We start from the raw sequence: 26588 nt of genomic DNA, 5'->3' as shown, positions 1-26588 counted from the left end.
TGTTTTTATTTTCTCCTAGCTTTTTCCACATTTCCATATTCACCTTTATATTTTTAACTTCGTTTTTACAAGAAGATAGCATGTGTCTTGCTTTATTTCCAGTACTTTCCTCAGAAGCCTTTGCTGGTGTACCTCAAGGGCTTGGGTGCTCCCAGTTATGTTTGCAGGACTGGGTTATATAGTGTTGTCTATTGTCACTCTTAAGGATGGCTTTTTGTCCCCTTGAGTAGGGGAATGATGGAGCTGTTCCTGGTAAAGTACTAAGGTAACTCATCTCAGTTTTGTATTTTATAACTTTACAAGACAGAGTGTATTTAATGTGTATGTGGCACACTGAAAATATAATTTCACCCAAGGTGAAGAGGGAATATGTGTCTCTGTCTCTTATCTTTTTTGGTTTCTTTTAAATTTTTTTTTCTAACCGCAGTTGATGTTGTTTTACCTATTGCAGTGCATTGCTTTTGTCCAGAGTCAGCTGCTTTTGAAATGGGTGTTTAGTAGAACATGTTGACGCTCATAATCTCTTTGTAATTCATCCAAAGAAAAACTGACTTGCTTTGAAGATGATGATGATGTTTTGGTTCCGATCCTGGTGGCTGGTTCTAGTCTTACCTTTATTTTGGAGGAGACCACTGCAGTTGACATGAAGTATTATTTGCGGTGTTCTCTCTCTGTGGACCATGTTGGATTGCAAGATTCTGTCTCAAAACCTGACAGGAATTCTCAGAAAAGGCACTTCAAGCATTTAGGGACTACTTTGCCACTATTAGTTTTGTTCTCAATTACTGATTTTGCAGTCTTTTCATTTAAGATGAATACGAATATGTACCATGACTTGAGGTACAGCACTAAAGAAGTGTATCTGTTTTGTACTGAAGGTGACATTTTCAGCCGTATTGTACCTTTACATTTGACTTGGTTCCACCCTTGCATCAGAAATTATCTGGAATGCTGAGTTGGAAAACTTTGTAATTATTTCAGCTGCTGCATCCTTCACCTAATTTGGTTGCTGCCTTGTGTTCAGTAATCTCACATAATGCTCAGTATTTGAGGTGCGTGTGGTAGGTTTTGCAGTGAGACTTGTTAAAATATTAAGGCTTTTTGCAGGTGAAGTAGGTCCTTACAACAGTAGTCACAAAAAAGTACTTACGGCTTTATTTTTTTTTCTTCTTCTTTAGAATATAGATGGCATTTTGCTTGTACATTTTCTATTGACTGTGGGAGGGGAGCGAGGACTGTGTTGGAGAGTAGCCTGCAATGCTCTATGGTGCATTTGTGTTTCTGAATGCACTGTGTGAACAGTCACTGATGGAACTGTGTCTCCTGTCTGAGTGGACTAGATTACCGTTGCCTTGATGTTTGTGGATTGAAGCAAGTAACCCCCCAAGGCTATTTTTCTGTCCTAAGCGAAGATCAGGATTAGGGAAAAGAATAAACTGTTTAATTTAGTATATTGTGAAAAATCTCTGTAGTTGAGAAGAGGGAGAATTACGCTTTCTGGGGAAAAAGTGCTATTAAATCAGAAAACATATTTGAAAAATGGCACATAACGTAGGATTTTTCCTGCAAATGAGTAGAAATCCTGTTTCTTGAAATACCTTGAAACCAGAAAAATGTTAGTGAACATAAAATGTGTTAAGAACCTTTTGGTAAATTTAGGGAAGACCTATACCTCTGGTCTGTAATGTATTGAAGATTGGTGTTTCAATACCACACATTGGCTTGCTGGGAGCTGCTTCTGGAACTAGTTGAAATTTAAGACTAATAATAAGTCAAAAGTTTCTTATCATTTTGTAGCCTCTGTTTCAGATGGATCTGCTCTTGAACATAATCCTTCAGTCTAACATGGCAACTTTGCTGGTACAGGCTTCATAGACTTAGTCTCTATTTTACGTTACTTGGTGGGAAGCTTCATTTTGCCTCTTGGGGTCTGCTTACATTGTGTTTGCACTCAAGACCTTGGAAGAAGTAGAAAGCATGGATTAAAGGGGTGAAGGGCAGTGTCTTTGTTTTGTTCAGGGTAGAGTTATATAGTAGCGAGCATGCAGCGGGTGAGAATAGTGTAGACTAAAACATTTCTCTTCCAGAGAGCTGTGTCATTAGATGTGAAAGCATAATCTTGTAGGCAGCGGACTCCCATAAGAAGAGAACCTAGCCTGAGACTGCAGTTGGCTACCAAAATGCATGGCACATGGTTGGATGCAAAGAGAGCTGTTGGTGGGTATCCACATGGGCACAGCTACCCAGTGGGTCCTTATCGCATTGTTGGCTTGGGCAGTACAGATGCCTGCCTTGCACCTTCTGTTGTACTGGCCCAGGTGTTTAAGAGGATTTATTCTATGTTGGATTAGGAATCTGTGTTACTCTTGCTAGGTTATTTTTTAAGCAGGATGAATTTCATGAGCTGATTCACTGGCTTGCCCCAGTTTAATGATATGATGGAGCTGGTTAAGATGGTGGTTCCCAAGTTCTTGCTGTTGAATATGGTTTTGCTGACAAAGATTTCTGTTTAACCACAGCCAAAGGGGTGTCTGATGTAAGAAGAGAAATTAGAAGATTGCACCATTTTACTCATTGGCACTTCAACACAATGGGGAGGGAGATAAGTAGGTGCAGGGTGATCTGTAAAACACAAGATTACAAGTCAGCTTGGCTGTTTGTGCATCCTTTTTGTATTCTCTTGATAAAAGTGAATCATCTAATATGAGCTTGAAGAGGAAGTGCAAAAGTCAAAGTAAGATTGGAATAGGTTTCTAGAACACCTGTAAACAAAAATGTAATGGCAGTCTGTGGGTGGCAAAGTAAAAGCAGACCTGTGTTCCTCTTGGAGAGAAATTGTTTTCCATCACCCTTTCCCACTCCCACTCCACTGGTTTGGTTTCTGTGAGGCTATTAGATACCATGTCTCACCTTGGCTTGTGTTTTATTTTTTGAACAATGCTCCATCCCTGGCAGTGTTTAAGGCCAGGTTGGACAAGGCCTTGGGTGATCTGATTTAGCATAAGGTGTCCCTGCCCACGGCAGGGGGGTTGGAACTAGAGGATCTTAAGGTCGTTTCCAAACCTTACGATTCTATGATTCTATGATTTCTGGTGTTAAAATTTTGTGAGAGAATTTTCTCTTGTGTTGTTGGCTTCATTATTACCTTGTTTCTGTCAAATGATTTTTAGTGGCAGAAGCAGTGTTATTCTCTCTTATTTTTAATTGGATTTATAATAGGTTTCTACTAAAATATCTTCACTTATATGGTATGTTTTAATTGTATTTGTTCTGTAGGAATACAGAACGCGCTGGGTAGAACGTGTTTATTTTACAAGTGGGAGGGGAACTGCTGTAGTCTAAGCTTCTGTAAGATTTTGTTCACTGTTTTCTGAATGCAGTATGAAATAGGTGCTTGAAATAAGGATGTTTTTTTCCAGACACTGTCCAAAGTCAATCTGTGAAAAATCATCTTTTCACTTTAAAAAATAATTCTTCAGTTTTAGTCAGGTTATGAGCTGTTTTTTTTACTGGGGCTAACTAATGATCCTGTAATTCAGTACGTTTGTATTGTCTGAAGTGAAAACAAATAGTTCAATTTTATGTGGTCTGAGTATGTGGTGCTTTTTTGTTTTGTTTTTTTTTTTTTCCTAAGGTATACAAACAAAAACATTTTGGGTTTAGCCTTAGCATGTGTTTCAAATTTAGTGGAATTTCTTTTTTAATCTAGATTTTATTTAAGCCCCGGCACACTGTTACCCCTTCCCTGCAGTGTAAGGAAACTATGTATTTGCAGTCACCATATCTGATTTTTATTTTTCCCTGGGTTGCTGGAGGATTAGAGCAGATTATAGTGTTGGGATAATGTCTGACTCCTTGTGTCCCATTTAGCCGTAAATAAGCCCTTGAAAAATCTGAATGTTGCTATGGTGATATGAGTAAAAGCCTGGGATATGGAGTAAGTGAGCCGCTTAGAAGCGTAATGTCACTTACAGTAATGAGCACGCCGGCATTAGGACAATGATGGCTTTACCTGAGGCTCTGTAACTTTGGTAGCCCATGCCAGATTCTGAAAGCGAATAAGTAAATGCAATTCATACTGAATGTGCTCTATTCAGTAACTTGAAGCTATGGACCTTCTAACAAATGGAAACTTGTGTTTTTCTGTTTACTTTCTAGCTTTAATGTGTTGAAGTATCGCAATGAAACAAACAAAATCTTCCAGTCTTTGTATACTGCCTTTCGCATGATGGTCTGGTTGAACTAAAACAAGAAAATCGGTTCACAGCAATTTTGTTTTAAACTGTGTAAACACACACTTTTCTTCTGAAAGTGTGGAATATAAAAAGTAAGATTGCATCAAAATGTGGTTTGTTCTTTTTCTCTTTTTTAGTCTTTATAACCTGGCCTCACTGGAACTTAGAGAAAATTTGCTGACATATTTACCTGAGTAAGTGAGATTTCATGTGTTTGATTGTATTAACATAAAATGTTCTCAGTCTTAAAATCTGGTAACATATGAAAGTGAATGACAGCTAAAAAAAATACTCAGTGGGAATTAACAACATGTAATGGATTTAACTAGGTGCCACTAAAACAAAGCTGTATTTTATACATCGAGTTGTACTTGGTTAGTAGCAGGAGCCTGCAGTCTGTGTCAGTTGGTTTTGCTCTATAAAATACTCTGTATAAAACATAGCAGCACTAAATGTTTCTTCCTGCACACCTTGAATGAGCACATCAGCAGTGAGAATGGTGGTTTGGGTTGTTTTCATGCTGAAATTTCGTAACTGTGAAAGTAGGGTAATAGGATCTGAGAGATTTCCACTCTAGACCTTCACAGCATTTAAATAAGCATTTGTGTTCGGGGCTAAGTAACCAAAAGCTTCCAAACCCAAGAGATCAAAGCCTTGATGACAAACTAGGCCTACTGATGTCTGAAGTCTGACTCCTCCCTCCGTAATTGTTTGGGAAAAAGATACCTAGATATTTCTGTGAAGTCTGTATTATGGCAGAGGAATTGGTGGTCTTCTGTAAGGCTAATCAGATATCTTATATATTGGGGATCCTTTCTGGCTGCCTGGAAGAAGCCTCTTCTTTATCTATCGAAGTATTTTCCTTCCTTTATGACCTGGCTGCTTCTTACAATTGATTTGGTGACTCCTATTGTGCTTGTTTGCATAATCTAATAAATACTGTAATGGATTTAACCTATTTTAATCAGAATCTCTTCCCCAGTTTCTTTGGGGTCCTTTTTTTTCTGTCAGTCTGCCCAGTACCTTGGTTGCAGCTGTTACTATTTTAACATGGCACTTTAAATGTCAGTGGTCAGAAGATATGAATTGCTAGCTAGGTTTTGCAATGCTATCGTAAATCTTGACCATTTTATTGCTTCTGGAAGATTCTGACTGTCAGTAATGTAGCTGGCGAGTCTTGAGTTTTATGCTACTGTGGCTTTGGGGAAGGTAAGCAAGAGCTCTACAGCAGACTGCTTTTAAAATAGAAGGATGGCCCTCTATGTATGCTCATGTTTAAAGAACTTCTTTTGCGTCCTTGTGGGCTTTCCTCTGTTTGCATCCTCAAATCCAACCTGAAATACTTCAGAAACGGATAGATCATGTTGAAGAATTAAATGGTGGATTTATTGACTCTTGAATCACACTATAGGGAATTTTTATCCAGTTGCAGAGCTATAGATTTCCCTTAAAAATAAATCTAACCAACTATACTAAACTCTGTGGCATTGTCCACCCTGAGGGACTGATGGTTAAAATAAAGAATAATTATTTGAATGCCTATACTAAGTTTTATGTTTAAAGGGCATGCAGTTACACTGACAAACCAAATTATTTTTTTCAGTAAGATATTACTGAAAATAGTCTATGCCCAGTAAAATAACTGTCTATAATACATCGTAATTTGAAATACAAGTCTCAGTAAAATGAGCTCATTCAAATATATGGGGCTTCTGTTGGTTTAGACTGATGTGGTTTTGTATTGACTTATCTTGCAGATCACTTGCCCAGCTGCAGCGGCTAGAAGAACTTGATTTAGGAAACAATGAACTTTATCACTTGGTAAGAGAGCATGCCATTGAAAGTGCACATTGGTCTTGTTTTATGCATCATTTAGATTAAATATGTGTAAGATTTTCAAAATTGAAGAAGGAAAAATTTATGGAGGGAGCGGCTTTATACATACAGATGAATTTTGGCAGTGAGATGGTACTTCCCATATCTGCTTAGTATTGTTCAGTACAATATTACTTTAACCAACACAGCTGCAGCTGATCTGTAGAAAATAAGAGCACTGAACAGACTTTTCCTACAGAAAGAAAAAGGAGCGGAATGGCATGAATTCTTATATATATTTGCAGTTACAATGAATGCATGGGCTTCTGCAGGGAGCTGGACAGGCTGAGCACAGATGAAAGCTCAGCTATTTTTCACAATGGGAGTAGGAATCTTTGAGAAGGGGCTGAGGCAAACTGTTGAGGATTGCAGTGTCTCAGTGTTGTGGCAGATAGTTCTACCAAAAGACACCCATCATCTCTCTTAAAATGACTCAATTAAATGTTGGATTTGCAGTAGATTAAGAGTGTGCATGTAATTTGTTAGTGCATGTCAGGAAAAGTGTGATAGGTTGTTAAGCTGTAGCAATTAATTTGTATGATGGAGTTCCCAAATGCTTACAGTCACCCTTGCTGCATTTAACCATGGTACCTCTAAGTAGTGCTTGGAGTAAGGATTGGGTTTCTCAAACCGTAATTACGGGGTGGTCATTTGGTTTTACTTGAAGCTCCTATACTACTTAACATTATTACTTTTTATGTTATAGCCAGAAACAATTGGTGCACTTTTCAATCTTAAAGATCTCTGGTTGGATGGAAACCAATTAGCTGAAATACCTCAGGTAAAGATGAGCTCTACTGATGCTGTTTTGAAGATGCTTTGTTCACTCCTACAGGGAGGTGATTTAAAATCAAACAGTTTTCTCAGTTCACATTGCCTAGGTTTGGTTTTGGATGTATAAGAGTTTTCTTTTTCTAAGTTCTTCTGCAAGGGATTGTACATGGAATCATATGTTGTCAGACATTTTCTTTTAAACATTTTGACAAAGGAGCTGTTCAATTTAAAGGATGACACATCTGCCATTAACACTCTCAATTATCAGGGAGCCACTCGTTGGCTGAGCTAACCCTCAACTTTTGTATCTATCTGAATTGTAGTTTTGACAGTTTTGTGGATGAATCATTGGGGTTGTTTGTTTTTTGTTTTTTGTTGTCTTTTTTTCTCTTTTCAGTCACCTTCATCCATTCAAATACAGTGTTTTGGAGAAGTACAATAACAGAATTGTTGCCATAAATAGAAATTTTGATCTCTGCAAGCAAATCCCCCATCTGACATCAGCCATGGGATGAGGGGCCTTAGCATTTAAAGCTTACAGTGCTCTAAATTCTCTTTCTTAAGAGCTGTGATAAAGTTTTTCTTTAGAGCCAAACCTGTTCTCCTCCATTCCTTGTGCAGTTTGCTTTTATTTGCTGTATTGATCTCATCGTCAACAGTGTTACCTGGAAATGAGCTACAGTTTAGTGGGCTTTGTTGGCTTTGTTGTTGTTGGCTTGTCCTAATAATTTTTTAAGTAGATGTAGTTAAACGCTGATACTCACTCATAAAAGGTTGAGTGTGACTTCAGCAGCTGTTTTTCTTGAAGCTGGCCATTATTGCGTATTTTGTTTAATGTCCAAAAGATGAACTTGTAGGACAAAAGGGTATGTGTGTGTATGTTTAGTGGAAGATTCTCTTGAGAAGCAAACATTTCCAAAATAAGAGGACTGATCTTGTCAGTTAGGATCAAGGCTGTCACTGTGTGAAAACTTTATATATGTAAAAGTAAAGGACACTTCTGCCCCAGCCATTCTGTTCTCTGCAATATGATTTGGATTACTAAAATGAGAACTATTCCGGAGCGTGATAGTGGTATGTGTATACATGGGGAATGGGAGTGTGCTCTGATGGCTAATAGGGACAAAGGCATTTCTCTGTCAGAATTTTAAGCTACTTGTTGGATTACCGTTGTAAAAAAATACATTAAGTAATCATTAATAATTGTAGATGATGGCAATGTAATTTGACAGTTCAAATATGCTTGCTAGAGCAACACTCCCTATTCTTATTTCTACATTTGTTGCAGTTGGGAGATCTGATGATACGAAATCCCTAGATGTCATGGCATGTTGCTGTATCAGCCAGAAGAAACTAATCTTAATTTGCCTAGGGTTAATTGGGAGGGGCAGACTTTTAATTACATGGAGGTTGATAATCTCTAGTTCTGAAAAAACAGCTTTGCAGTCTTTACTTGAAGAAACCTCCAGTTTTGGCTGGTGCTTGCCTGGGTGTGCTTAGCATACCTTGCTTGGCTACTGAAGCCTGTCTTAATAGTTAGAATAAGAAACTGTGTCTGGATCACTTGTTTTGTCATATGTATAATGTAGTTATTTCTTTCATTCTGCATTTTAAGGTCATACAAAGAATGGCCAATTTAGAGGTCATTCAGAGAGTTGTTTTTCTTTCTGGAATTTCATTGCCATGGTACATTTTTCAGATTGCTCTGTTACATGTTTGGGCATGACTTAAATTTTTTTCCTTGTATCACAGGAAGTAGGAAACCTGAAAAACCTGCTTTGTCTGGATGTTTCTGAAAATAAATTGGAATGCCTTCCTGAAGAAATTAGTGGTCTGACATCTTTAACAGACTTGCTTGTTTCTCAAAATTTACTTCAGGTCTTACCTGATGGCATTGGTAAGTACAAGGTGCATGCTATCACACAGAACCATTTAATCCACTCTAAATTAGAAGTCATTTGTTTTCAAGTCTTTTGAAGTTCTTTTGTGCAAAAGATGAGTTTGCCTCAGCATTTTGTCTTTCTTTTTCTTTTCTTTTTTTTTTTGCTTAGTATGAAATGCGTAGCTCTATTAATTTCACATTTTAATTGTCTGCATAATGACTACCTTGTAATCCTTTCTTGGTCTTTACTTGATACCTACTTGAACAAAATGAAAGTTATTATGTCCTCTCTGTTCCCACCGTGTCCATGTCACCGTCATAACATTGTAAAATTGTAGCTTGTAACATGCTGTAGGTCTTGATAAGACTGACTGACAGCATCACCAGAAAAAAAAATGTCCTTTTTAGTGGGGATGTGTAATTATCTTCAGTTGCACGTGATTAATCCTATACTGAACCCAGTGGAAGGCTGTTCAGCTTCAACCCATTACACCTCGCCCTTGAGGGGGTATCCAAACTACAACCTTGCACTGTCTGACCCCTTAAAACAGGTTTAATAACTGAAGAGTGTTTTCTGAAGCATTAGCAGAGCCTTTTTTAAGGTAAATGTTAACCCTGCAGTAGCTGTGACAAGTAGTCAGCAAGAGATTGTTTCTCATCAACTTTTTCTGGAGAGTTTTATGTTGCAGAAGTCTGCCTTCTTCAAGGAGGCCTTGTGAATGTGGTTTAACTGGGAATGTGGAAAAGAAGAGACAAACATTCGCCTTCCCTCTGTATGCTATATAAGCCTAAGAAAAGCAAAATATTTTTCTAGAAATTAAACCTAGGGGACTGGGGTGACTACTATGGGTCCTACAGTTGGCTAGTGTGTGTTTGGTAGAGAGTTCTAGCAGCCTTCTCTGATGATCTGAGCTGGCCAGTGCAATTGTACATCAGAAATTGAGTTGTATTTACCTCCTGAAAGGCTGCAGTATGACTTAAAAGATGTGGCCTAACGGGTGCTGGGTAGATGGGATATAGTAACTTCCATTGATATGCTGCACATAGTTCTCCTGATGTGGTCTGGCCAGTGTTTACTTATTTCTGGTGAGAGCTCACTACTAGTTCATGTTCAACCTGGTGCCCAGCATAGTCCCCAGGCCCTTTCCAGCAGGGCTCTTGTGCAGCTTATCCCTCCTCAGCCTGTACCCAGTGTACAGATCTATTCTGCCCAGGTGCAGAACTGTGCTTCTTGCTGAACCTCAGGTTTCTGTTTAGCTTGCCGTCTTTCTGTGCATCAGCTGTCTCTTCGTGATTTGGCATCAGCAAATTTGATGTGCCAGCCTATTAGGCTATTTTGTACCATGTAGGGATGGGCAGGGAGATGTCAGCAGCTGGTGATGTCACTTGAATTCTCTGTTCGGGCTCTTCTTGGGGCATCTCTGCTTTGCACTGAAGACCAAAAAAGAGGTACAAAGGAGCAGAACAATGCAGGCTTTCTGCTCTGAAACAGTATTTTGTCCTTCCTGGGGAGAAGACCTTCAAAGAAGTTTTATTTCTAGTCCAGAAAATAAACTTGGGTTTCATGTCTGACTAACTGGGTTCTGTATTAGGACAAGGAGACCTTGGTCCTGTTTGGATTTGGGCTGTCACTTTGGTTCCATTTGGCTACTTTGGATGAGTAGATGTAGGTGCTCTCTGAATACTTCTTTATTAATAAACATTGTATAATTGATAATGATAACTTTCTCCTCTTTATAGGCCTTTGGGTAAATACCTCCTTGAAATTCACATGGGCTATCATTCAGATTGCAAGTTTAATACAATTCAATACGCTTAAATATTGGATAGGAATATTAATATTAAATATTAATTCATTGATGCTAGAAACCTGCAGAAATATTTCAAGCACCAAGTGAAGCAGTGCTTGATTACCTTTTTTTAACCTGAAAAAAAAAATATGTTAGAGGATTTCTAAAAGCTTTGCAGCAGTAAAATTCTCTGCAATTCAAGCAGTTATCAGAGGTTACTAAACTAAACAAATGTATTCTTTCTCTCCAGGAAAATTGAGGAGGCTTTCCATTCTGAAGGTTGATCAGAACAAACTTATTCAACTAACAGATTCAATTGGAGAATGTGAAAGCCTTACTGAACTGGTTCTAACGGAAAACCAGCTGCAGGTAAGCACGATCATGGCTGCTCAAATTGCTGGCAGTAATAAGACTTGCTGCTAAGTGCTGAGTCACTTAGCTTGTAAGATTAGTTACCCTTGCTACTTCTAAGTAGCAAGTTTCCTATAAATGCATCTTATTTCTTACCTGTTAAATGAATGCTGAAGATCAAGTTGTATGTAGTAACAATCCGTCCTCCCAAAGGCTTAAGCAATTACATATTCACTCTTGAATCTTTCATGGCCAGTAAGGGAATTGAAGCATGTGGAATGCAAGTATCACTTACTTTGTTGTGTTCTTAATGCTGAGTTTGTGCTGTATGGTGGTGGTGCCAGTTTTTGCTGTGCATTATCTGTATCAGACCTCCTGGAACTGAATAGAAGCCCCAGGCACTGCAGAGCTGCTGTTGTACTGTTCCTTGCTCTGCTGATCTCCAACCAGGTATTCAGTATGATACATGGGCAACTGAAGTAAAATCTCAGACTTCCTTCCTTTAGGTCTATCCTTCCATTATTTTGAAACTGCTTTCACATGACATTTACACTTGGAGAGTAGAACTGTTTATAAAGGTCTAGGTTTGAGCATTTCTTAGGTTAGGTTGGTGCTTGGTTGAGTTAGGAGCTGAAGCCTGTTGGAAGGATGCCTCTCTGGAGGTCAATTCATAGCACCTAAGTTAGAAGCTTGCCTATCAATTAGCTATTTAGGGATCCTAAAGTTAGATAATATGGGCATTCTGCATACATACTTCTGTACACAGCTGTTACACATCTGTCATCTCAGTGCAGAGATAACTAACTCATCAGTGAATTTGTATTAGAAACTGATGTTTCTTGGACATTTCTTCTGCAAGATAAAACCCTTGGATATCCTTTGGAAGGCCTGGTAGTAACAAGGGTTAACAACATTCCAGTTTTGAAAATGGATTGGTCTATTAATTTTAAATGAGAAAAGTTTTCTTCTGACCCTGAATTTGTAAATTCTGTTTGCATATTTTTTTGGTTTTCTTTGCACAGTCATTGCCGAAGAGCATCGGAAAACTAAAGAAGCTGAACAATTTGAATGCTGATAGAAACAAATTAACATCTTTACCCAAAGAAGTAAGTTTTTTGTTCTGTTAACTCTCACAGATGTGATTATACAAACAGAAAACTCATGATTTCAAATGCCTACTGGATGTAACAGGCAGCTTGGATCCTCTGTGTATTCCTTCCAGACTGATCACAACCACAAACTTGTCCATTACATCTGAACAGCATAAATCTTAACAGCAGCTGTGGTGATTTGGTGGCTTGGAGGTGCAAGATGTCCTTGCTGTTGAACAAGAAGGCTTGAATCTAATTAGTTTGTAACTACTAATTCCCAGTGTGAGTGTCAGGTCCACCACTATTTGAAGACACTGGGAGTTGTGGTAGAGTGAATGCATTTAAACACCAATATGCCTCTTCTGCATGTAGTATAAAAATGCTGGATAAAAATTGCTGGAGTCTTCCTCACTTCACTCTTGTGAGTAAACGGAAGATTTCATGTTCTGAAAAATTATTCAGAGACTGTTTTGACAGTCTCTTTGGGTTTGGAGATGTCTGGACTACTTTTGTTTTTAAATATGAGGCCCTGGCATGACCACTGATGCCTCAAATCTTACAGCTGTGATCTCTAGGACTTCTTGTCTATCTTAGCAATATATGGAATGAAAGGAGACTATAATTTCTGTTGTGAAACTAAATATAGTGGAAGCCTTACAAGTTTAATTCAGCAGTAAATCACAGAATGGTTTGGGTTGGATGCAATGTTGAAGATCATAGGGGAAGCAGCATCCTGTGATTGGACTGCAAGATGGTTCTGATTGCACTACTATTTCTCTGTAATTTTTGTCCAAGTAGTTCTACCTCTTAATTTTCCTGTTTCTAACATGTGGCTTTGAGTTCCACCTTTCTAAGTCACTTCAAGAGCAGGAAGGGTACTTACTCAGATGGCAGCCAATGGATGGGAATTGAGGAAAGCATCGGCTCTGGCTAGTGATTACACACTTCTGCTCAGGCCCACTTACTTTCTGAGCTTGGACAGCTTAAGAAGGAGGTGTGAGAGGGAAGCAAAATGGCAGGGAACCAGGAGATAAGGAAGAGATGGTAGTCTAAAGAGGAGGGTTTGAGCAGGGGCAGAGGGTACTGCTGTGGCATGAACAGCAACAATTCCAGTGACCCAGCTCTGAGCTGTATCAGGTCGGTCACCTAATCAGGGCTCCATGATAGCCTGTATTGCTCCTTTTACAGATTGGCTTGTAAAAATACATTTAATAAGATTGGGGTAGCAAAGAGAAGATGCAAATACTGCAGCTCTTCTAGTAGAACAGTATCTCCTCTGCAGAGTTGCTGCTGGTTCTGAGCAGAAAATTGCAGAGGGCGTACCCAGATGGGTTGCGTAAATGCTAGCAAGAGGCAGGACCTTGGGGAAACTGTGTTTCTGGGTTGGGATGTGATGACAATTTTGATCTTGTGCTCATTCAGCAGAAAACTTTTCATGTCTTTACAAAGAGCTTAATTTAATACATTACATAGGTGTCCTAAACTATCTGTACTTGAGACTCATACCATTTTGTGTCTAGTCCACTTCTAAGCAGAATCACTCTGACCTTATTACAGCGTGTAAGGGTTTACTGGTACTCTTTGTTTCCACATCGGCCATTAATAGCTTATGTAGTGTATAAGCACTTTTTCTAAGTTAATGATGTTCATGGTATTGGAGGTGGTGCATGAAGGTGAGAAGTGTGGCTTGGAAGGAGCAGAGTCAGGAGCAGGTGAGAGGAGAAGGCTTGGCTTCAGAAGCAGGTAAAGCAGGGTGAATATGGAGTGTATATGTTTTGGGGGATTAACAGAGTCAGGGGCTTGGCGCAGAACAGTAAAGCAATTCATGCTAACAAAAACCTGGAGACTTGGAACTGGAAAGGGGTTTCAGAGATGGAAAGCATTCCCCAGTTGGTGAAGGCGCTGGGGATATCCGAGAGGGAAGTGAAGAACAAGAACGGGTGCGGACAACATTTGTGCACATTAGAGAGAGAGAAAGAGGAGGGAACACCTGTACATCTCCCTTATGTGGAAAGACTGAGGGAGCTGGGTCTCTATAGTTTGGAGAAGAGGAGACTGAGGGGTGACCTTGTAAGTGTCTATAAATATATAAAGGGGGAGTGTCACGAGGATGGAGCCAGGCTGTACTCAGTGGCAAACAATGATAGGACAAGGGGTAATGGGTACAAACTGGAACACAAGAGGTTCCACTTAAACTGGAGAAGAAACTTCTTCTCAGTGAGGGTGACGGAACACTGGAACAGGCTGCCCAGGGAGGTTGTGGAGTCTCCTTCCCTGGAGACATTCAAAACCCGCCTGGACACATTCCTGTGTAACCTTATCTAGGTGTTCCTGCTCCAGCAGGGGGATTGGACTAGATGATCTTTCGAGGTCCCTTCCAATCTCTAGCATACTGTGATACTGTGATACAAGGGGTGGGATAAAGTCAGGGATGAGTCTGTATTTGGAGAAGGAGGGTGCTGAGGAAATGGAAGGGTGAGATCTGGAATGAAGTGAGCTGAGATGTGTAGAGAGTCCAGGAAATAAAGATGGGAGAGGTCGGTGCCCAGGGAGTTTGGCAGAGAAATAGAGGAAGCAGATCTTGGCATCCACTTCTTTGGAATAGATTTTTTTTTTTCCTGTAAATGTCTCCATACCTGCATATCTTTCTCATTAGAGCAAACATTTGAGATGATGTTTAACGTAAGGTTTCCAGAATGAGTCATTAAATTCTGTTTTGCTCTGTGGATTTTTTAAATTCTTTTGGTTTTTAGTTTTAAAGGAAGTCAGCCCCCCTCTAATTGAAGGGTTGTTTCCACCCTCTAGATCGATTGATTTGAATTCCAAGATGGTAATGGTAACAAAGGGAAAGCATAAACAACTGATGGAATGGTTTGTCTCAAAAATACTGTTAATATGCATGTATTGCAGAAGCTACTGTCTAGCTAATGAGACTTTTCAGTTTCATTTTTTCAAGTTTCAGTTTCAATTCCATGTGCTTAGGCTATGTGATAAACCACTTTTCCTTGAAGTCTTTAGATTGCCTTCTAACAGTGCTGAAATGCTAGTTTCAAAAACAAAAAGAAAACTATTGCTCTCTGCTCATCTTTCTTCTGTTCCTGGAGCTGCATTTTCTTTGTGTAGCATTTTTCTTAACCATTAGCTTTTTGAAATGAATGTAAACATTTCTGTAGTACAAGTTTTCTGGTTGAAATTCAGAGGAATTCAGTGAAGAGTCACATTTCATAGTTCCAGAAGACAAATGTTCTGCATAAACAGAGAGCACAGCTATAATGAGTGCTGTTTGCTGTTACACAAAGCATCCGCAGGAGCAGCTTTGGGGGTGCTGATAATGGCGAAGATACTAATTCTGAGCTTCCCTTATGAGGAACAATTTGGTTCCCTGTTGAGGAACAATTTGGTGTCTCGGCAAAATGTCATTTTCCTTCTCATCATGACTGACTTGGAGAAGAGAATAATACAAAATGCATTGGTGTAGAGCACTGAAGGAAAACTGAAAAATGTGTCACTGTTTTTCTGTCTGGAGGGTTTTGCTTGACAGTGAGAAAGCATCCATCTTTTCCATTTGTTTTCATTTCAAACTGACTAATTAGTATTTAAAGCCAGGCACAAGCTTCTGACAGCAGTAATCTTCAACACCCCTGTCTGCTGTGTGTTGCTTAAGAGGTCTCCTGAGATAGTATGGCAGAGATAGGGGTCTCAAACCTGCACACATCAATTAGGACTTGTAGACTGGTTCCCCCTTCACAGACAGAGGCAGATGCAGGAGTATGCAATGCAGATATTCTTGCTTCGTACCTTCACCCTCTTTTTCCTCTTTTTCTTCCCTCTTTCTCTTGTTTCTTTGCCTTACAGTGTGCTAGGATAGCTGTGCATTTGTGGTCTTCATCCTTACATGAGATGGGTGTGTGACAGGCCTTTGCTGGTTTCTGTTAGAGAGGAACAAAGGTACAAAATCTGGTAATGCGTATAGAAAAACTGGGACTCTCACTAGGGAGAAGAGTGGCTGTATCCAGCATTATCTACCTGCTGGTGTCTCTCATTCCTTCCAGAATTATTCCTGTAGCAAAGAGAGCTTTATAGATAGGATGGCAGAAATTATGTGCCTGCTTTAATACAACCTGATGGATAATCTATGAGATCTAACTTTTTTGTGGTGGTGCAGGGTGTTTTTGGTGGCTTGGGTTTTTCTTTTTATTTGATTTTTGGTTTTGTTGTTGTTTTTTTTGTTTTGTTGTGGTGGCTGTGGTTTTTTTGTTTGAGTTTTTTTGTTTGTTTATTTGGGTTTTTGTTTTTGATTGTTTTCTTTTGTTAGCAGTTTACTAGGATTGGACTTTGGGTCAACCTGTCAAATCATTGCATTGCTGGGGTGTTTCAGTGCATACTTGCAAGAACAGTATCTACCTTCTCATGTGTAATTTCTTGATTTAAGATTATTGAGGAGTTTGTGTGCAAATACGCCTTCAAAGTTTCTTGGTTCAAAGGTTCTTCTGTATCTGGTGTGATATATAATGTAAAACATGGAACAGCAGAATGTATGACCAAGATCTGTGTCACTTACAGATTTCATCTTCAGAATCTCACATCTCAATCCCTCTCTCACTGAACTCAGTGGTGAAACAGACTTCAGCAAGAACGGAGAATGTCTAAACCTGTTCATAGTTACGAATGTTTTTTCCTCTAAACTTGAAAGACCAGCCTGGTGACTCTTTGGTATTGAAATCCCACCCTGGCACTGGAACGCTGGTGAAACTGGTGTGTTGATTTTGGCTCTTGCATAAATAACCTCCTTGGAATGTTTTCCAGTTCATGTGCTTCTGTTAATGAGTCTCTACAACCTGCAGAGGTCTGGTAACGAGTCCTTCCTGCCTCTGAAGTATATTGTGAGAATTATACTACAGTAGGTAAAATGGCAGGGATTTTTTTGGCAATAACTGTGGCTTTTACAATCTATCTATATATATATATTTTAACATGTTGGGGCTAATTTGCTGTTTCTTGTTTTAACTTCCAATGTCTTGTCCCTTCCTTCATTTGTGTAAAAGTGTGTATGTGTCTTAAAGGGGAAAAAAGCACTAAGGAAGAATGCAGGAAAACTTGTCTTGAGTCAGAGGGCATAGAAATTTGCTTGCTCTGCTCCTCCCATACTATTCACCGATGTCACAGGGAGTGTTGAAGTGAGTTTGCCAAAGATTTTCCTAGCCAATTTAAAGTTAATAATAACTTAATAATAGTTACTAATAGTAAATTGGGCATTTTCTTCCACCTCTAAATGTATTCTATTCTTGTAATTAAAGTATTAGTGGGACCAAGGAAAATTCCAACTTTATTTACTTTGAATCCAAACAAAATTTTGGTTCTGACTCTCTGGAAAAGATTTTACAACACAATAGGAACTCTGTTTAAATCCCCAGTATATTTATCAGAGTTGCCTAAACCCAGTGAGAGTTTTCTATGCTGGCAGTTGTGTTGAGAGCTGAATCAAAGAGATCTCACTGCACTTTAACTAGTCACATGGTAAAGAATAATCATTATAGTAGTTGTCATAATGTCTTTTTTTATTATTATTTTTTTTGCATTGTGAAAGATGCCAACTGGTAAAGGACAGCAGAACTGATTCATAGCTCTTGAGCAGTTAGCATGCAGAAATCAAAAGATGTTATTCACCTAACGTTGGCTTTAGAGCAATAAGAGTGTGAGGATGCGTAATCAGTAATATTTTGCCTGTGGTGATGAATGACTGTAACTGACAGCTGGGCTTGAGAGGGAACACATCGGAGTTTTTGGGAAGGATCTAAACAGGAAGAGACAGATGAATCTGCACACTTGGGTTTACGTCCAGAAAGTTGCAAAGGTGTCGTTAGCAGGAAAAATCAAATGGCAACCATGAGGTTACTGTAACAGAGAAGTGGAATAAAAGTCAGGAGATCAAAAGTAGACAGCTGATGCAGGTGTCAAAACAATTATCTGTCTGCAGTAAGGGCGTCATCAGACACATCAGCAATGATGTGATAAGAATTGCAGTTCTGGATGACTGTGAAAGATGGACTGGCAGTGGGTATGTGGATGTCAAAAAATCAGGAGGCTGAAGCGGTGAACGTTCATGATCAGAATGTAGAGAGGAGTTTTGTCAGCCAAGCTGACATCCTCACTATGTATTCCCAAGTTTTACTGCTTTTCCAGAACAGGAAGCTGTTAGAAAGATGCACCTCAGACTGACATAGAAGAGAGTCAAAAAATCCTCCACAGGGGTAGAGTTTTGTGTAGAACTGAGAGGGGGCCTAGTGTCACTCATCCTCTGAAGCAAGTCCATCTGAATCCAAATAAACAGTTTCATTCAGACTTAACAGTGCTGTAAAATCAGTGATCTCAACACCAGCACTACATAGTAACAATCGTTTTCTGCCTGACTAATGAATGGGTTTTGTTTTTGTGGTTTATCTAGCCTGACTGATCTTTGGAAGTGATGTGATGAGGCAAGTGAATAACCCTTACACTGAAGCTGCTAGAAGGAAATAAATCTCAGGAGTATGACTTAGACATGCACAACTCATTTGAGAAATTTTCCTGATGTCTAGCTTACTGCAGAAGAACAGGAGGACTTCTTTAAGCCTCCAGTCTTTGGAGTGGTTACTCATGTCCCTGGAACTAAGCACATGCTTGTCGCTGTTAAAACTGAAGTCTGTGCTCAAGATTAACTCTGTGCTTAACTGTTAAATGGGCCTGTGGTCTTGACTGTGTACTTGATGCCTATGCAGTGGTTTGGCAAAGTCTGTTGTAAGCATGTGATCAGACCCTTGGAAAGCATGACTCTGTGTTAGTTAATGACCCTCGGCCAAATCAGTGGTGCTCTGATACTGTATTACTTCGTGGTGGTCACAATGATGTTTTCCTTTCAGCATGCCATTCAATGTGTGCACTTTGCCTCAGTGGTACCGCTTTGTGTTTAGGTTTTCAGATGTTGGACCAGATGTTTTTCTGTACTGCTGAATGGGTGCCATCTCTTTTCAAAGTGACAAAGATTGCATTTTTTAACTGTCAGCTTGTCTTTTTCTCTGTGATATCTCACCCGATGCTGCTTTTTAGATGCTGCCTGCATTTCTAAAAAGTTTCACTAAAAATATTTCAGTATCCATCTGTTATCTCCCCCTGCCACCCTGTTTTTTAAAAAAAGGTCTTCACTACCCCCAAATGATACAAAACGTTTGAACAATTACCTACTGACTGATAAAGCAAAGTTAAAATAACTGAAGTTAAAATAACTCTGGAGTTCTAACCCTCTTTGGCAGTAGAAGAATGTATGTTTTGTCTCCATTTGTTGGCATGCTCTTGTCCAGTATGGAAAAAAAAAATGAACATTTCTTATATTTTCTTAATTGTTAGCCGCTTGGAAAATTATGGGTCAGGTAAATTGATAACCCTGTAAGTATTATTCAGTCCATGGTTCTACTGTTACCTCTCATTAAACTGCTTTAAATGCATGCTGACTCAGGCCGGCTGGTTCCACTGCTGCATTTTTCCATTGTCACAAGTATAGAAGTTTGGGTCTCATCAGAGCTGCATGGCTTTACTTTGTTCTGCTAAACTGTTTAGATCTCCATGCTCCAAGACTGAATAGCTCAAACTTCATTCATGGAAAATTGAATACTTTGTGTGCAGTTAGGACATCACTTGCTAGCTCATCAACATTCACTAATTTATCTCTTGCTTTTCACAGCTCCTCATGTTAGATACACCAATGAGACAGTGTGTGTGTGTATATTATTATTTTCTATATGGCACTATGTTCTGTGGATGTGTCAAAGCACATAATCTAAGAATTGATACATGCTTTAAAGAGAAGAGCAGAATCGTTTGCTCACAATTTGAGTGCTGTTTCTTTTAGGGGCTTTGATTCATGAGCTAAAATGTCTGACAAGGTTGTAGCTCCTATCATACCCACAGGCCTGGGAAAGCTGATGCTCTTGTGGAATAGCTGCATCTTAAGAGTGCAGTGATTTAAGGGAAACCATTCCAGATTTTGTTTTGTCAAGAGAATATTAGAATCATAGAATCGTTAGGGTTGGAAAGGACCTTAAGATCATCTAGTTCCAACCCCCCTGCTGTGGGCAGGGACACCTCACACTAAACCATATCACCCAGGGCCTCGTCCAACCTGGCCTTGAACACTGCCAGGGATGGAGCATTCACAACCTCCCTGGGCAACCTATTCCAGTGCCTCACCACCCTAACAGGAAAGAATTTCCTTCTTATATCCAGTCTAAACTTCCCCTGTTTAAGTTATTGTTCTGTAACTTTGTGCTGTAAATAGCTTGTGAATCAGAAGCCTTGACTGGGGGCTGACTGCTGCTTTCTGCCATTAAAATGTATTTATGATACAAGGGAAGGTGAGTTGGGTATAAATGCTCCATTAGTTTTTGTTTCATTTTCTAAGTCATAGTTGTAGCCTTTAAAAAAATGGCTTTTTCCTAGGTAAATAGAGCAGTTTACATCAACTAGATTTTTACTTTGACTAGTAGAAAAGCTTTTGTGGTATTTGTAATTTCAAACTTGGGTTTGGACTGAACTGTGGATTTTGTAGACAGAAGTGACAGTTAAGTAGAACACATAAATAATTTCAGCGCAGATTTGAGGACTCCTGACCAAGATGTAGTGACATGTTGGCTATATTGTGACAGAACCTTCTTATATGTGTTTGACTACAGAAGTCATCTAACGTTTGATCTAAGATCTTTCAGTAGGCTTGCTGTCTATAGTTAGGTTTTCAGTCTACTTAACTTGCAAGCTTCAAAAGGCATTGGGATGTTTTGCCTCTAATACTTGGAGTAAGAGAAGAAACATATTTTTGGTTTCCTTCTCATGGTGAGTTTTGGAACTGGCAAACAAACAGCAGTGCTTTTTGAAGTTGCATATGATAAGCAAACAAAGGTAAGTTTCCTTCGTGAACAGGAGCAAAGTTACTTGAAGCAGCTTTCAAGTTGCTAAAATTAATAATCTTGGTGTTTATAGGAGTAGTGCTATCTGGAACAAAAAGTGGAATGTTGGTTGTTTTTAATCAAGTGTAGATGGTTTATTTTTCTGAAAACGTATACTTCTGATGCAAAATATAGGTATTTTGAAGGTAAAACTGAAAACTCCCATCCTTTACATCAAAAACTAGTTTAGGAAGCAAATGCTTATCTTTGTATTAATTGGTAGAGAGAGAGGATTAAATTTGCTGGTTCATATGGGAATCGTCTTGAAATTAGATGCTTCTAATAAAACAGGGCATCAAAGATATTACTCTTTTTGTGAACTCTTCATTACTCTGTATGGACTTTATGAATGTTGGGAGTTGATTGGTGTATTTAGCATTTTGCCCTAAAGCCCCATAGTACTTGCCTGTATCTGAAGTTATGACGAGGAACTAGAATTAGTATGTAAAGCATAAAGCTAGAAGAAGTTGAAAGTTAAGGCTTTGTGAGGGTTGACTACAAAGTGGCACCTGTGTGATCACTGATCTCTTCCTGGTCTGGAAGGCTCTAAAAGGTAGGCAGAATCTGACCTATTTTAAAGATATACATTAGTCACAGATGTTCAAGAAACTTCACCAGTAGACTTGCTTCAGGTCAGACTTATTTTAAGCTAATGCTTGTTTGCAGTCTGTACCTCTGGGTGAAGTGTCTGGCAGGCATTGTCTCTTGAATGCGCTATGACATATTACGTGACCCGTACTGCATGCCTTTGTTTATACTGTCGTGCTGCCACAAAACCAGACATTTCTTTCTTTTTTTTTTTTTTTTTTTTCCCCTTGTCTTCTCTAATATAGATTGGGGGGTGCTGCAGTCTTAATGTCTTTTCTGTACGTGACAACAGATTATCTCGAATTCCCTCTGAAATTTCACAAGCCACTGAACTTCATGTCCTGGATGTTGCAGGAAATAGGTAAGAGATTTTTGTATTGTCATGCTCCTTTGCTGGATTTACTTAATTCTTTCTGGCCACAAAATAGATTACATCTAAGAATGCTGCAATAAAAAAAGTTATGACTTTTGTGTTAGTATTACTGTTGAAAATGTCGAAGTAGTCTTCCCCCTTGGCCCAAAGTAGTATAGTGTGTCGTCATGAGGGCATTTTCTGGATTGCTTTGACCCTGAGGAAGAAGATAGGATTAAAACAACCTTTGGATCTGTGTGTTTCTGAGTTAAAACTGAGAATCTAGGCCATTTGGTAGAGTTTCAGCTGAAACTACCAGCCTTAATGTTAAGCAACACTAACACCGAGTGTCTTGTCTTAAAGCTGCAGTGCAAGTAACAAATAATGCCACTTTGACCTTGTGGCTTCTCCTAAATCTTAGTTGATATGCTTCATACATCAAAATGCAAAAAAAAGGAATGGATTGAAGCATAAACCAGTGAATTTGTTCATTGCTTAGTAGGAAGTTAATGGGGGGGCGTGGGGGTGGGGGGTGGAAGCAAATAGCATCTCATCTGTGCAATGTAATTGTCTCATAGGCATTTACATATTTCTGTTCTGGCAGTTGTTTATATATAAGGCTCCAGAGAAGAAGCAGCTGTCTGCCTTCCACAGTATTTTATTGCACTAGTAAAACCTGAGCATTGTTTTATCTGTTATTCACAGCTACAGAAAATTAAGGTATAAAATTAAGTTGCAGATTGTTTTTGAAAGAAGGGAGTAGTTGCAGTTTGACTGCTGCAATGTCTTCTATTAGAGTCATTGATCTCAATCCTGTTTATTCCAACTCAGGGTTATATACTTAAAAGTCAACTTTGTGACCATCTATTACATCTCCTAGAGATTTCTCTGACTCTTTTACTTTTCTTTTTTTGAACTAGGCTAACGTATCTTCCCATCTCACTGACTACCTTAAAGCTGAAGGCTTTGTGGTTGTCTGATAACCAGTCCCAACCTTTGCTGACGTTTCAGACTGACACAGACCCTGAAACAGGAGAAAAGATTTTAACATGTGTATTACTTCCTCAAATGCCTTCTGAGCCTGGTTGCCAAGGTGAGTGCCTGCAGTCAGTTTTTCATTACATAAGAGAAGTACAACTTTTTTGTTTACTGAGTTTTCTGTTCCATAAAGGTTTGTAAAACATGCATAAACTCAAATGAGCAAAGTAACAAAGTTCTGATTGAATTTTCACTTTCAAAGTTCTTTTTAAGTGATCAGACTAGTTTTCAGAAGGCTAGAAAAACATGGCTGTGAGTATTATTGAAAATACAGTGACACCAGCTACAATAAATAAAATACAGACCTGGAAGAAGAGCACTTAATCATATTATTCTGAGGCTTGTCAGTGGGCCAAATAGTGTTGCCCATGTTTATGTACATTGATTATACATCTTAAATACATAGATATTCCAACTACAGTCTCTTTACTACAAAAATAATTGCATAGCTAGTAATAATCATAGTTTCATAAAATGTTTTGGGTTGGAAGGAACTTTAAAGATCATTTAGTTCCAACCTCCCTGCCATAGACAGGGACACCTTCCATTAGACCAGGTTGCTGAAAGCTGCATCTAGCCTGGCCTTGAACATGGTAAGTCATAGACATTTTGCTTCTTAGAAAGCTAGGTTTCTTTCAAGCAAAGATTTTTTACAGTAACTTTGTTATAGTCTTCAACAAGTGTAAAATTGCAGTATAAGTTGCTTTTACCTTTTGTGCTAAAACTTGCCTCTGTCAGATGGAACTATAGACTCTTTTTCACTGTTGGCTGGGTTGCTGCTGCAATAACTTGTGGATGTTTTTTGTCCTTAAGCTTTTATAGCTGTGTGTGAACATTCAAGGGGATTCATCTCTGCTAATATTTAAACTTTGGCTGTAACCACTGGAGAGTAATTTATCCCATCCGAGAACAGACTTAAAAGAAATCATGTGGATTCTTTTGCACTGGGTACAAAGGGAGCCTGAGGAGAAAAGCTCAGCTGTAGATATCTGTATTATAGGTACCCAAACTTACCTAGATTAATTCTACTCTTTCAGTACTATGCATCTGGAGCAAATAGAAAACATTAAAGAAGTAGAATTGTAGAAATGGCTGGTTTATGCCCACTTCTGGATTTGAAGAATACAAATTGCATTAAAAAACAAATTAACCCCTTTAGATTTAGAGATTAATCTAGTTCAAGAAGAGTAACTGAGGTAGACTGACTTTCTCTAAAGGTCTGACTACTAGAAATTAGATTTCCTGCTGTCTGGAAGAATCTCATGGCTTCAAGGGTAGATGGCTTGGAATTAAGACTGTAGAATGTGTATGCCTCACAATTCTAAAAGGATGAGATCAGTAAAAGCAATGAGCCACTTGAAGAGCTGGCTAATGTCAGATGGCAGCCATGATGCAGAAAAAGGCATATATAATGCCAAGTATATTAAATCATATAATCAGTACTCTAAAACTGCCACAAACCCGAAACAGTCCAAGTACAGAAATTTCTCATTTATACAAAAACTATTTATTGTGTGTATTTGATAATAGAAAATCAATGCAAGTTCTGTTTTATATGGAAAAAAAAGTAGAAATACACAATTGTAAATCTCAGATGAGTGATTGGCTGGATATTGCAGTTATTAAAAATATAGCATGTTGATGTTTCAGACTTGCTGTGAATCTTTAGTTACGTTTTACTATTCTGACAGATAACCTACCACGATGTGGTGCACTGGAGAGTTTGGTAAATGAAATGTCAGATGAAACATGGAATGAGCGGGCAGTGAATAGAGTCAGTGCAATTCGCTTTTTAGAAGATGAAAAAGATGAAGAGGATAATGAAATGGTATGTTTTTCACATCTTTGTAGACATTGTGACTTTAATGCAAAGTTTTAAAAGTATCTGAGCTCTTGTGCTATAAATATTTCAGCTGTAACTGCATGCTTTTGTGGATGTTTTTAGCAGATGTTGACTACCAAAACTTTTCATATTGACTTAAAATGCTTTTTTTCTTGTTATTTTTTTTTCCTTTCTGCTTTGAATATAACTTTTATGTTCTAATGCAGGACAGTCTTTGTTTTGCTTTGTTTTCCTGTGTCTGCTCAGGATGTTTTCTTTCCAGAAACAAGATAGGATCTTTCTTTGCATCTGTGAAGCTTTACTGCCTGAAAGTATATAGGCTTTAATTTAGGATTCCAGCACTCTGGCATGTGTCTCCATTAATTTTTTCATTGTTTGTCTCTATAATTTCTATTTACAATCTCATACTTTCTCTTTATTTTTTCTTTTTTTTTTTTTTGTTATCCTCCTCCACCATTTGCATTGAAACAACCATAGTGTCCGTAAACAGCAAGAACACTGCTCATTAGTATCCCGCTTAAACAAAGGATGTGGGAACATCTGTCACTGTACTTATAAGACCTCTCTGTTATATTGGGCTCTGCATGTTCTGAAGATCAAAACACAACATGATCTTTAGCTTTACTAACTTTCATTAACAGTTAAAACTCTTTATAAAGGTTAAGACTACTTCAGTCAGATGGATTTTCAGTGAACTTCTCTAATGCTCTAAAAACTTGCTTGTGGTTCTGTCTAGAGCTCAGCTTGAGATACTTCATGGCACTGTCTGGGTTGTAGCACACTAGAAACATGGTCTTACATTAAAAAGTGACTATAAAAATTCTTAATTTGTAGGGAAACAAATATTTAAGTTTTCAAGTAAGGTGGTTGCAGAAACTAAATGTTTGTGGCAAGCATGGTTTGTAGACTGACTGTTAAGGGAGTTCAGAATGAGGCTTCTTAACTATGACAATCTGAGAATGTCCATGCAGTAACGAAGGCTCAGGTATTAATACTGCTTTAAGTCATGGTGTTACAGCCTGACTTGGGGCAAGAACCTTTTTAGGGGAAAAAGAAGTCTATGATCCTACTGGGGAGGAGGAAGGGCTGATTTCCAAAGTATTCTTGACCAATACATTCATGGGTCACCAGTTCTGCTGTAATATGCTCAGTTTAGATTAATTAACTGAAAAGTTAATTGTATATATGTTTTATACTAATACATACTTGTGCAATTATTCTTGGTGATCTGTTGGTCTCTAATCTGGATGCTAACTAGGGTTTTCATAAATTTTGTTTTCCTTGTAAAGGCTTCAGCACAATGATGTTAGATGTTCTTGTGTCTAAGATGGGAGAGAAATGCCCCCTGTTCTTCCCTTTAAGCTATTTGTTCTCAATTGACAAGAGAACCAAACTGTGTGGTGGGTTAGGGAAGGCTTACAGAGCTCCAGACAGACATGTATTTGATGCTGGAAAAGGGTCTTGTGGGATTCTTTGAAAACCATCTTGAATGGTTTCTGATTGAAATGTGATCTTACATCACTTGGATGGGTTTTGGGGGAAAAGATAAATAAAAATCCCAACTATATTTATGAAAGAATCTTCGTAACTTGTAATTGTAGTTCACTTGAGTGGCTTTCAGATTAGTAGGTCAAGAGAGGAAAAAATTGCTCTAGACAGTTCTGAAACTCTCTTTCGCTGTCTCTGTAAACAAGCAGCTACAAAAATAATGTTCAGCAGAGAGCATGGTAGTTTGAAAAAGAAAAGGGGGGTAAAAAAGAGAAAAAATCAATACCTAGTATTTGCTACATGAAT

At 38.6% G+C, this 26588-nt stretch overlaps 1 protein-coding gene across 1 annotated transcript in view; it reads left to right on the top strand.

Moving 5' to 3' along the window:
* Positions 1 to 26588, top strand: part of LRRC1 (leucine rich repeat containing 1) — a 71204-nt gene that overhangs the window by 43271 nt on the left and 1345 nt on the right. Inside the window, exons 5-13 of the mRNA XM_062626164.1 lie at positions 4373 to 4429; positions 5993 to 6056; positions 6817 to 6891; positions 8637 to 8781; positions 10807 to 10925; positions 11930 to 12013; positions 21807 to 21922; positions 22834 to 23006; positions 24643 to 24779. Of these exons, the coding sequence (XP_062482148.1) occupies positions 4373 to 4429; positions 5993 to 6056; positions 6817 to 6891; positions 8637 to 8781; positions 10807 to 10925; positions 11930 to 12013; positions 21807 to 21922; positions 22834 to 23006; positions 24643 to 24779 (970 nt within the window). The remainder of the gene's footprint in view (positions 1 to 4372; positions 4430 to 5992; positions 6057 to 6816; positions 6892 to 8636; positions 8782 to 10806; positions 10926 to 11929; positions 12014 to 21806; positions 21923 to 22833; positions 23007 to 24642; positions 24780 to 26588) is intronic.

This window comes from Pezoporus occidentalis, unplaced genomic scaffold (assembly GCF_034315485.1).
Source record: "Pezoporus occidentalis ecotype Australia unplaced genomic scaffold, CSIRO_AGI_Poc_V1 ctg29, whole genome shotgun sequence".
Classification (NCBI taxonomy): domain Eukaryota; kingdom Metazoa; phylum Chordata; class Aves; order Psittaciformes; family Psittacidae; genus Pezoporus; species Pezoporus occidentalis.
Note: the sequence above shows the minus strand (reverse complement) of the source record. Positions and strands in the feature narration are given on the sequence as shown.